Consider the following 12511-nt stretch of genomic DNA (forward strand, 5'->3'; position numbering starts at 1 on the left):
TGATGTGTTAAATGGCAGAATATGCAAAACAAACCATGTAAAGAGGGAAACAGAGTACCATTTAATAAAGAAAACAGAGATTCTCTCTCTCAAGGTTCATTCTATAACCTGTTTGATAAAAGTCACTGGATAATAAAGGATTTCACTTCTTATACTCAATGGAAATTCACTTGTACTGAACTTTCAGCATCTCAGGTAACCTCTGTCTGAAAGAGAGGGTGGCTGAAGGAATCAAACTTACAATATTGATAATATACAAAAGTCTAATTAGATCTTCTCTGAGAACAGAGTTAGCAACTTAGATGTATATATATACCTCCTATCTGATTTCTATTCCTTATATCTGACAAAGTGGGTTACAGCCCACAAAAGCTTATGCCTGCAGAAATTAAATTTGTTAGTCTTTAAAGTGCTACAGGACTCTCATTGTTTTTACATCTTTATAGATAATCATGTAAGAATATTTGGGAAAACAGGAAAATATATTTGCCTACTTTAATGAGATTATGACTCAAGTTATCACCAATTTCAAACTACATATTGCTACAAAATTGAACTGATGGAAGAAAATTAATTTCCATGCACCAAATCTATCAACTCCCAGAAAACAATCAGCCAGTCAGAAAGAATAGAACAAATAACCTCCGTCCTACCCTTTTCAACATCTCAGTGATGCCACAATTCTGTTAGAGAAGTCCTCAAACCCACACCTTTCTCTACAAAATGCAGAAATACAACTCTTACTTGCATGCTGGGAACATGTCCACATCCCCCACACACAGTGGTCTCCCAAGGAACTTACATCTACTAGAAACAAACTACAGTACCTCATGTAATACATCACAGAAAAAAATTAAAATTCAAACCACCAAAGATTTTTTGAAATAGAAACTGAACTCACCTGAAATTACACATAATGACTTGAGGAAGTTTGTCAGCTCTAACAACTGTCAAAGACAACTGCCCACAAAGTGTTCCAACAGGGTGTATCCATATAGATGCTATAGGTGTTTGCCTCTTGTACTGAATGTTGTGAGCCCAACTATCAACTGAAACATCTGTTTGTGGGAAAGATGATTTCTGTTGATTGGGGAAACAATGTTTATCTCAATGTATTTTTCCAGTGTAGGCAATACCTGAGAGCAGCAGAAATAACCTACTTCCACATATTTTGTATCCAGGAAGGAATGAAACTACTGCAAGTAGTGGAAAAGGGATGCCTGCCACTTCCCAGAAGACATCTTTAGATGACAGTCTGGGAATTCCTACACTGCTTCTGCTGGAGTAAGGTTTTGAGGGCCTCAAAGCTTTTCTTTCCCAACCCAACTACAAAGGTTACTGCTGGAAAACAATTAACAGTGTGGCCAGAGAGTTTTCTATGGGGAATATCTGTCAAGAAAAGTTACAGTAGGGGTAGATCAGAGGAAAACTGGGGAAATACAAAAAGCCCTGGGAAGGACAGAAATCAGATTCCTTTAGTAGTTTTTGTTGATGTGGTTAGTTTTTGTATATGTGAAAGAAAATAGAAGCAGAGCTTTTAAATATACAGTAGTAGTAATTAAATAATTCATTAAATACCTATCTTCAGATAGATCATGTACTATTCCTTAAGTGTGTGCACAGACTTTCAGAGCAGTACACTGTGTTAGCACATTGGTACATTTGGTCAGAAAACCACTGTTTATATTAAAAACTCAACAAAAAACAAAATTAAACTTCCATTACATTTATTTATATATATATATAAATATATATATTTAAGTTCTACATAAAGCCCAACAGATTTAGCACCTCAGGCAAAGGGCTTTGAAAGTGAATTTCAAAGCAAAATCAAAAATGTTACGTGATCTTTAGTGCTCTTTTACAATACATAAAAATAGCCTTGAACTTTAAACAAAAATATTTTCTAACATATCAAGATTAAGAAGGCCTCATTTTTGCTGAAGGACCCTGACAAAAATCTTTGAATGAACAACAATATCACAAGGCCCAAACCCTAGCTGCATCCGTTCTCCCTCATCATAACTGAGGCTGAAAGATGTCCAGTCTTAGAGTCTAAAATTCAAACACATACATCCTCAGTTGGTGAAAGAGGGAACTGAACATCATCTTACACTTTTCCTTTCTTCAGAAGGGCTTGCTTGACAAGGTTCTCCAGAATAGAGAGGAAGTGTGGATCTGGCAATCCTGATATTTGTAACACAAGTGGAGAAAAGGGTTTAAATACAAAATCTTGACCCATCAAAAAGGAGCAACTTAGTGAAATATGAGCTTTGCAGTTCACCTACCATTCTCCCACAGAAAGGAGCAGCTATTAAGTGTCAGTCTTAAAATGTTATTAGAATCTTATAAGCACTGTAAAAATTGAAAAAGTGGGTTCTCACCATTTACAACTTCAGATTTTTATAATAAATCCTGTTTCTGACATCTAAAATTTTATTTTAATTTTACTTTTGTATACAAAATTTAATTTGCCCATTCAGTGTGGCCTTTTAATGAACAAACATTTAGTAGTGATGTTCTTAGTCTCCTTTCATTTCTCCCCACACTGTAAATGTTACCAACATTTCCACAGTACCCATCATAGTAATGTTTTGTTGAAAAACAGGAGAAAATCTGTTTTGTTGAACCATCTTCATATGTAATTGATTAAATGAATATTGTATTCAATCAAGAGGAAACATATAAATCTATACACATTTTCTTTGAGAAAATTAATTGTAATTTCATACCACCATAAATTAGAGAAAAATAGAGTTATGTATAATTCCTATTTCTAACACTTTAAATGTTAAGTAGTGTGTAGTACAAGAGGACTCAATTTTAACAGTCACTGTCCTATTTTTATTAGCTATTTCAGAACAGGAGCCAGCACAGCTCCACTTTGTAATACCAATTTAGTAAGTGCAGCTACAAAATCAAGCATACCAGCTTAGTAGGTTATGTAAGGAAAATTAAATAATTTGACTACAAATGTGTTACCTCATGTTGCATAACCATGCCTTGTAATTCCATTTCTAATCACTATTCTCATGATATTGATACAAGGATCACAATTCACACAATATTGTAACATCTTCAAAGTGCAGTCTTTTCTATTCTAAAAAATTACCCAATCAAATATTCCATATTCAACCCAATCACAGAGTGCCTTTTTCTTATTAATCAATTCTAGAATTAATGTTTTACAGGTGTCAATTAGGATGCAAGCAAACCAGACTACGCTATAGAAGTTAACTGCATATGCATTCAAGAGACTACTGACAACTATTAAGGTTTGAAGGATTCAGTTTTTAAATCGGTAAACGCTGATTTCACCATAAACACACACACACACACACACACACACACACACACACAAAGGAACTTTTCCATTGATATTAGAAATTTACAGATAAAGTAAAAAAAATACTGCTTGACAACTTAAGAGTTTGATTTAAGGATAGTTTCTTTGTATGTTTTGACATGTGTTGTTGAAAGTTTGTGGTTTGACTGTTATACAGCTTTAACTTTTTGAATCTCAATGTCTATTGTAATTAAATTATCCTATGACATCCCCTCTAATTTCCCACTACTATGAAAATTTAAATTGATAAAAATAAAAAAAATGTTTAAAACCCGTAATTTTACACAACTTAACATTTAAAATCAATAAATATTTAAAAATGCTTATAAGTAAGCATCATGTTGTCCATCGAGATGATAAAATAAAAATTAAATTTCATCTAGCCTAACTATTCTTCATAAATGAAAAGCAGGTGGTAAGTTAGAGAAGTGTTAAACTGTTGTATAGGTTCAGAATCTTTCCAATGACTAAGTACTGCAAAAAGAATAAAAGAGTATTTCCAGGACAACTATACTAGAATATGTTCTATTAAAAAAATTGTGGCCAACTGACAATTCTCATTTAAATGTACTTACACAATGTGTAATCTTTATGACTGTACTGGTGTCATATTGCCCACAGTATACAACAGATCTCCAAAATATCAACAGTCAACAAAATAGTGAATATGACAGCTATACTCAGTAAAAGGGCAAGAGTTGACAACTAGACATTTTCCACAAATACCAGTCACAATGAAAGTCTTCACAACTACAAAGGTGTAAAACAAGAAAACGATATCAATTTTAGACAAATTAAAAGTATTATGTCTACCAATAACTTATTTCTCCTTCTGACTTGGCTAAGAGATTGATAGATATTAATTATTTGTACAATAAATACAAGTAAGTAGCCTAACTGGTATCAACCCTATTGTGCAAGGCACTATAATACAGACCATTCATGCCCTTAAGAGCTTTCAATCTAAACAGATAAAAGCTGTGAGAAAGGAAGTATTTTATCCATTTAACAGATGAAGAAGTGAGGCACAAAGATTAAATGACATGCCCAAAGTCACACAGGAAATCTGTTGCAGAGCCAAGAACCGAACCCACGTCTCCCAGTTTACATCGGAGTTTTAGCCACGAGCATAGCCACTCCAATAACCAGTGCAAGCCCCAGTGTAGACACACCTAAATGTCACACGGGGTGACTTATATCACAAAGAAAGTAACAAAAACCACATGGAAAATTAAAAGAATTATGATTTTACCAAATGTGATAGTGGCAATTTAAAAGAATGCACAGTGCATTCAGTTCAAGTTGACAAGTTACATTACTTCCTCTTGTAAAAACAACAATGCTGCTTGCCTCAGATACTTTTAACACTTCTTAGCTGAACAGGTGTGCAGACAAAAGTAAACTTGTTCAGTTATGAACACTCCAGAAAACATGGGAAACCTTCTTGGTCCAAGACACCAGATCCCTATTTCTACTCAGTCTTCCAACTTATGTGAGCTATAACAAAAACCTTCCCAAAAATGAACTGATGCAGTGTTTTCTTCCCCAGTCTCCAGCAAGCAGATCACTCCAGAGCCTCTGCTGTTGCTCATAACTACATTAAGGCATAGCAGAATGAAGATGATCAATTCAACTGATGCTGCTCAGAAAACTACATATAGCTGTGAAACTCACAGACACTTGGACTGCTGGTACTGCTCTGGAAAACTAAGAATAGAACCAAAGGCAGCACTTGAAGCAATTCATCATGGAGGACCCAAAAGTGGGGAGTAGGGCAGAACCCTTAATTGTTACACACACACCCTAACAACTGCCAGACAACTAAGAGCCACCCTGCCCACACCCATGCACCCACCCACTTCACAGGAACATTTTGCAGCAATGAAGCAGCTTTAATTGGAATAGCATGGCAGACATCACTGGAGGCTCCCAGGTACAGTGGAAGAGAGAAAAGGCTCCTTCCCCATTCCAGCAGCATGAACTGAGTTGGAGAAGCAGCTTCAAATTTGTTAGACATCTACTAGCCAAAGGCTGGTCCAGAAGATGGAGCCCCTAAGCAGTCCATGGATGGAATCTCAGCACCTTCCCGCTTTCCGGTATCCCAGACAGTATTCTAGGAAAGAGACTACTATACAAATATATACAAACTCTATTTGAGAGGGCCTCTGAGGAGATAAGAGGATATGAGGGGCTCTGGGTGAATTAGGATAGGAGTTTTAGTGCTACGCTTATTGGTTGCATGTGACTTTATCATCCTACTGTTGCTAAGTGGAACTAACAGATGACAGGCCACCTAGAGTTTATGTAGAGTCACTTTTCTGTTTAAAGACAAAATAATTGAACATAGAATTATAGTATACAATGTCTGATAACTAACCACTACTTCTTACTAATGTAGAAATAGAACCACTTCCAATCAATACTTTACTTACATGAGGAATTAATATAGTTCATAGCTTTGGAGCATTTTAGTAAACATAATGCAAAAGTTTGTATATAGTAGAAATAGCCATCAGTTGACAAATCCTAAATCAGGATTCAAAAGTAAATAAGGCTTTTCTCTTAAGTGTATTTATAAATTAGGTGGGAGTGCCCACAAGTCACAAAGGCAGGAACAGGTCTGAGGAGCACTAGGGGCTTTCCTTACCGCTTGGGTCTATTTTGGTTAACATCAGCAACTGAGAAACATGGAATGCCTTTTGATGTTTTCCCCCATACTTTTGCTACATTAACAATACAGTTCTGCTGTGATCAGTGAAGAGGACTACCATGTAAGGACTGCAGATCACTGATGCTATCATACAGCTTTGCAGGCAAGGTAACACAACCCTATAAAGCAAATCCTTTCCGGGAACTACCGAAGTCCAACATTTGTTTCGTGTACTTTTTAAGACTCTCAAGGGCAGACGGAGCATTAGCTGGGCACTCTGCCCTTATGGTAGCGTGCACGGCAGACAACTAACCAAAAGCAAGCACTGGGCTTCAGGACTGAATGAGATTAGATGCACACCAGAAATACCGCGAACTCCTCGTCCCCGCTACGTTATCGCTCAGGACCTTTCCAAACAAGCAGCAGTGGCTACGGGACAGGGCGCAGCGCGGACGGCAGCGGAGCAGAGCCCGGTGCCCCGCAGTCCGGGTCTCGCCTCCATCCCCCGCCCAGGATCCCGAACTGATGTCGCTGCCCCCCCGCCACCCCAGCGTGCGCGGCTCGCGTGCGGGCAGCCCGGAGCCGTCCCTCCACCCCCTCCACGGGCCGGGCCCCAGCGCTGCTCGGGAAGGGCGGTGGCGGTGCCGACCGGGACGCGTCCGCTGCCAGCGGGTGCGTGGCGGAGATAACACTAGACCCCTCCCCGACAGACAGACAGACAGACACACACAGCTCCCGGTCCTGACAGACACACGGACACAGCCCTCCACCGCCCCGACAGACAGACAGACAGACACACACACACGTAAGGACACAAGCCTCCCGCCCCTCGGAGATTTCGCCGCCCCGCCCCGCCCCGCCCCTGTGGGACCAGCCAGCGCCGCACCCGCCCGGCTCTCACCTTCCGACAGCTCCAGCTCCAGCTCGGCCAGGCTCTCGCGCACCTCGGGCGGCAGCGGCACCGCCTCCAGGGAGCAGCCCCCGCGCTCCGCAGCCATGTCGGCCTGGCGCGAGGCCCCGCCGGCCGCCTCAGGGGCGGCGCGCAGAGACAGGCGCGAGGCGCGGCCCCCACCGCAGCACAGCGCCGACCGCTCCCCACCCCGCGCGGCCGCTGCCGCAGCCACAGATGCGTGCACAGCGCAGGGGGCGGGGCCATGAACCGGGGCGGGGCTCTGGGAAGGAAAGGGGACGCGATCCGGGAGGGGGCGGTGCCGATCTTGCCCCGGCAGACTAGCGGAGGCGAGAGTCGGCGGGGACCACAGCTCCCAGCCTGCCCCGCGCAGGGAGCACAGCTCCGCTGGGGGCCCGGAGCGGAGAGGATGCCGGGAAAAGTAGTTTCCCAGAGCTGGGGAGGGTGCCCTTGGAAGGGGGCGGGGCCGGAAACGGTCGAAGCACAGCTCGCCCTGCGCCGGTGCGCTGGCGGGGGGACGTTCGGCGTTTTGGCACCTGTCCGCGGAAGCCGCCCGTCGTCACCGCCCCCAAGCGCTTCCTTCCAATCCAGTTCCTGCGCCAGCCGAGCGGAGGCGGGCGGGCCCGGGGATGGAAGCTGGGACCCGCCCCGGCTCGGAGCTGGAGGCGGAGGGTTTCCTCTGGCCCTTAGACCCGCGGTAGCGGGAACCTGTGCGGTGCCGGGCGGACGCCCAGGGCCCTTCCCGGCGGAGGCGACCCGACCCCCTGCTTCGCCATCGGCGGGTGCGGCGCGTCCCCAGCGCTCTGGCCAATGCGCAGCGCTGATGCCGCTGCTCGTGCGGGACAGAGGCGCACGCTGGACGCGACCGGCCCATAACACGGCTCAGCCGCGGACTGCATTCACCGTCCTGACAGCGGCAGCCTCAGGCCGCCCGCGGTGCGGTCAGCTCCCTGCGGCGGGGCAGAGCGGGGGCTTGGTGTTTGAAACGCTGCGCAACTGCTGCAGGAGACGGTTTCCTGCCACGCACAGGCGCTGTTGATATCTACTACAGGTGCGCCAGTCTAGGACAGAAGGGGCCCCAGAAGGGCGAGCGAAGGCAGCTCTGCTCTAGCGCTTGTCGCTCTAGCTCATACGGGTGTGAAAAAGACAGGCCCCAGCGACCTAAGGCCTGTGTAGCCGCGGGAGATGCTCTCCCACCACCATAAGAGCTGTCGTTTACTTAAGTGAAGTACAAATGCTCATGGGAGAATGCTTTCCTGTTGGCATACAGCATCCTCTCTAGAAGTGCTACCATGGCACATTAGCATGCAAATAGAATTTCTAGTGTAGACCTGGCTCCTGTCTAGTCCCCAGTCAAAATGCAGGATTTGTTCTGTTTAAACTATTGAAGACACATGGCTATCCAGTCTCCTTTTTAAAACCTCCCACAGCAGTCTGTTCTAGTGTCCTACTGTTCTTAAACTTATGAAGTTTTCCCTGAGGTTTAATCTAAGTTTACCATACTGTTGTTTGACCTTAATGCTGCTTCTGCTCTCTCTGGTACCACAGAACAAATTTTCTCTCTCTTCTTTTATGGTATCCTTTCAAATATTTGGAGACTACTATCAACCTCTCCTCCCCCCCCCCCCCCCCCCATGCCCTCCTTAATCTCCTCTTTTCCAAACTGAACATACCAGTTCCTTCAGCTGTAGCTCATATGGTTTGAATTCCATCCCTTGATCATCTGTCACCCACCTCAGGATCCCTTTCCAGTTTCTCTACATCCTTTCTGTACACTGGTGACCAAAATTGGACATAGTACTCAAGCTGAGGCCTAACCACTGCTTACTATAACCTCCCCAGACTTGCGTGCCATGCCTTTATTAATGCAAACTAAAATTGCTTTTGCAACAGCATCACATTGCTGCCTTGTGATCCACCAGAATTCCCCAATCCTCCTCAGCTGTGCTGCTGCTGCCAAGCCAGTAACTGCCCTTCTGTAATTGTGCATATTGTGTTTAAGTGTAGCACCTTATATTTGTCTTTGTTGAATTTCATTTTGTTGTCTATAGCCCAGTTCTCCAATTTATCAAGATCTTTGAATTTTAGCTCTAGCCTTCAAAGTGTTGGCAATCCCTCTAGCTTTGTGTCATCTGCAAATTTGATCAGTATGCTTTCTATATAACATTAATAAAAATATTAAATACCGGACCCAGAACAGATCACTGTGGAACCCCACTTCAGACCTCTCTCCCATCTGACATCATTCCATTAATAGTTACGCTTTGTTTGCAGTTGTTTAACCAATTACATATCCACTTAGGGATAGTTCTGCCATGCCTGCATTTCTCCATCTTACCAGAATGGCATGGGAGACTGTGTCAAAAGCCTTGCTGAAGTCCATCGCATTCCCCTATTCACCAAACCAGTTACCCTGTTAAAGAAGGAAATCAAGCTGGTTTGGCATGATTTGGCATCATAACTCCATCCTTTCCCACAGCAAAGGTGGGCAGGAAAAACTTCCAACTCATGTAAACAGCAGATCTCAATTCCATCTGGAACTCAAAGGACAATGGCACAACACAGTGATGATGCTTGATGAGAGGACTGAGGCAGTGTTACTGTCAGTATTTGAAAAACCAACATGTCAATCCAAAATTTCATAATATATGAGATTTCATAATATAATACATGAAACTTATACATTAGAATTTTTTACTAATGCAGATGTAACTGTTCAGTTGATATTAATGACCTTGAAAATCCTGAGCAGCTTTATGGTAAGAACAGCAATTTGAAACATGTAGTGTCTACACTGTTGCGGTGGCAGGGATCGATGCAGTGGCACTGATTGAGCAATTCTGTGTAGACCTGCTCAGTCAATCAGAGAGTGCTCTCCAGTCGACTCAATTAGTCCACCTCCCCGAAAGGAGTAAGGCTGCGTCGATGGGAGGGCATCTCCCATCGATACTGCGGCATCTTCATGGGGCTGCATGTCAATGTAAGTACATCGTCGGGGGATACACAAGCTCCCGTCCACCACCACTGCCAGTGTAGACCAGCCCATAGTGTAGGAACCAACATCAATACACAGTCAATAAGAATTCACTAATAAAATGTCATTTTAATAACTTTTTACAAGGATTCCAGCTATACATTTTAGAAAAATAAACATAAAAAAAGACATTTTTGTAGCTTACAATGCAATGCTGCAGGCACTCTTAAACTGCTAATCTCAACAATTATTCCATATAAGTAGGTAAAACTTTGTTCTGAGTGAATAGCTACTTCCTCTAAAAATGTAAATATACTAACATTTAGTAAAATGGTCACATAAAAAGCTGATGCAAAAACATTGCATAGACACTAAAACCCCTTTATTCAACTACACATAAAGTGTTGGATTTCCAAGTGCTCAGAAACATTAGCACACTCATCCACTTCAGAACGAAGTAGCAACCTGGTGTTTTCGGAGCCTAGATCTGAGAAGTGTTCTGATCACTTTAAGTTTCTTTGGTGAGGTGATCCTGGAGTGTTTCCTAAGTTTAAATAGAACAATCAATGAATACTGGCAACATATTATTATTTATGTTACCAAGTGTCACAGAACTCAAAGTTATGCATTATTTTCCTTGGTGATGTTTGCTTACCACCATGAAGTTCTTGTTGGCTTTGTTGAAAGAGGTTCTCTCTTCCACAATCCACGTAGGAACAGAACATACAACAAGAGGCTAAATGGCCAGCTAGCCTAGCAAAACATGCATTCACATTTGGAGACGTGGATTCAAGACTAGGTTCCTTTCAGAGGCAGCAATGAGCTTGATTGTCTGGTCCTAATCTGGTACCTTTTACCAGCAACCAAGTGTCATTAATTATCAGTTTATTTTAGGCTGAAATGTACATGTTAAAGTATACTGCAAACTAGAAATCATATTATTTGTAACATTGAAAGATTTTGCTGTGATCTTTTCAAACTATCTCCCACAAACTAAAAATGTGATTAATAATTAAAGCAGTATTTCTGAGCCTACTTCCAATGATGGCCACTTTCCTGAAAAGTGTCACTGATTGTGCCAAGGTTTGTTAGTAAACTGTTAATGAAATATTTGATTCTGTGAGGTGCCATCAAGTTTCTACCACAATAAATTTGGGTTACCTATTCTGCTACAAGTAGCTTCAATAATCATGAAAACCACAGTTATTTCAAATTCATGGCAATAAGCTCTGGTTGAAATCGTGTCCCAGCTGAAGTCAATGTCAAATTCCCATTGACTTCAGTGAGGTCAGGATTTCACCCTCAATGTATAAAATACATCACCTTCAAGTTTAATTTATTTTGAGCAATTCAAAATAATTTGTTTCATCTTAATTGGCCTCATGAAAGTGCTTTGCAAACCTCTGAATTAGAATTTGGCATTAAAATGACCATGTCACTAAAGGTAGGAGCCATTACACACAGTTAATAGCAAACACAGACATTGTTTGGCTTCTAATAACTGGTGTGTATATATATATATGTGTGTGCGCGCGCACACACGCGCTAGGTTTTACAATTCAAAATGACTTTTTGTTTAGAAATTTAAACTAATTAGACTATGGGTAAAAAGAAGAATGATTGAAACAGAAATGAACTGTTTCAAAACTGAACCAAAAAAATGTTTTTCAGTTGATTAATATTTTCAAGATTGACTTTTTATCTTGAATCTAGACAGAAAAAAATTAGAACTCTTAAATATATTCAAATATGCCATTCCAGCCCAACTATCTGTATAGCTGCTTTATAGTTCTTGTGGGAATGAGGCAACTTCAATTTAAACACCTCCACTTACATGCTTAATGTCTGACAGTATAAGATCAGAAAAATGAGGGAGATCCACAGAACAGAAGTCATTTGTAGAAGTGTCATGCTATGACTCTTAAGAGACAATCTGTGAAAGCTGTAAAGCTTCACTTCAGAGATGTACATTTTAATCTCCCCTGCCACCAGCGCAAATGACAAATGCAAAGTTGTTGGGCTTTTGTTTTGTTTTTTTAAATGTTCTTCACATTGTTTGAACATTAAGGACAATACATGGCAGGCTTTTGAAAAGAGAAGACGAGACTTTAGAAAAGTCTGAGGGATGAAAAGGTTCATTTTACCTGGTTGTGCACCTCCTAACCTCTGCTGGATAACCTCTAAGCGATGGATGTATTCAGTTAATGACCGTTCGGGGTCTTGAGTAGACACTAGTGACTTTTCTGAAGCTGAACCTGTGGATGGATGTAATCTTAAAAAGAAAAAAATTCCCCAAAAATTAATCTTCCTTTGTAAATCTCACAATATACACACACAGACAAGGTGAATGAGGTGATAGCTTTTACTGATCAACTTCTGTTGGAGAAAGAGAGACTTTCAAACTACACAGAGTCTTCTTCAGGTATGGGAAAGACTTCAGAGCTGAAGAAGAGCTCTGTGTAGGTCGAAAGCTTGTCTGTTTCATCAACAGAAGTTGGCCCAATAACAGATATTACCTCACCCATCTTGTGTCATTCGCTGGGACCAACATGGCTACAACATCGCAATACACACAGCTAAGGCTAGCATAGATGTCCTCATGTAGTTAATAATTCAGTGTAAGGGAAATTG

The 12511-nt window shown here is 41.9% G+C and overlaps 2 protein-coding genes across 6 annotated transcripts in view; both read right to left on the bottom strand.

The window, feature by feature from the left end:
• The window catches only part of DIP2A (disco interacting protein 2 homolog A), a 257924-nt gene extending 250821 nt beyond the window's left edge, over positions 1–7103 (bottom strand). For all 5 annotated transcript variants that reach the window (XR_010919809.1, XM_067548784.1, XM_067548783.1 and 2 more), the window contains exon 1: positions 6898–7103. Coding sequence is in view for 4 of the 5 variants with exons in the window: in XM_067548784.1 (XP_067404885.1) it covers positions 6898–6994 (97 nt within the window). In the remaining variant the exon portion in view is untranslated. The remainder of the gene's footprint in view (positions 1–6897) is intronic.
• Positions 7104–9989: 2886 nt separating this feature from the next.
• PCNT (pericentrin) overlaps positions 9990–12511 on the bottom strand; it is a 202712-nt gene continuing 200190 nt past the window's right edge. The window contains exons 54-55 of the mRNA XM_067548788.1: positions 12025–12152; positions 9990–10424 (exon numbers count right to left, since the gene is read on the bottom strand). Coding sequence (XP_067404889.1) covers positions 10384–10424; positions 12025–12152 — 169 coding nt within the window. The 3' untranslated portion in view covers positions 9990–10383. The remainder of the gene's footprint in view (positions 10425–12024; positions 12153–12511) is intronic.

Source organism: Emydura macquarii, unplaced genomic scaffold (assembly GCF_026122565.2).
Source record: "Emydura macquarii macquarii isolate MOO-44397 ecotype Brisbane River unplaced genomic scaffold, CSIRO-AGI_Emac_v2 contig_1253, whole genome shotgun sequence".
NCBI lineage: Eukaryota > Metazoa > Chordata > Testudines > Chelidae > Emydura > Emydura macquarii.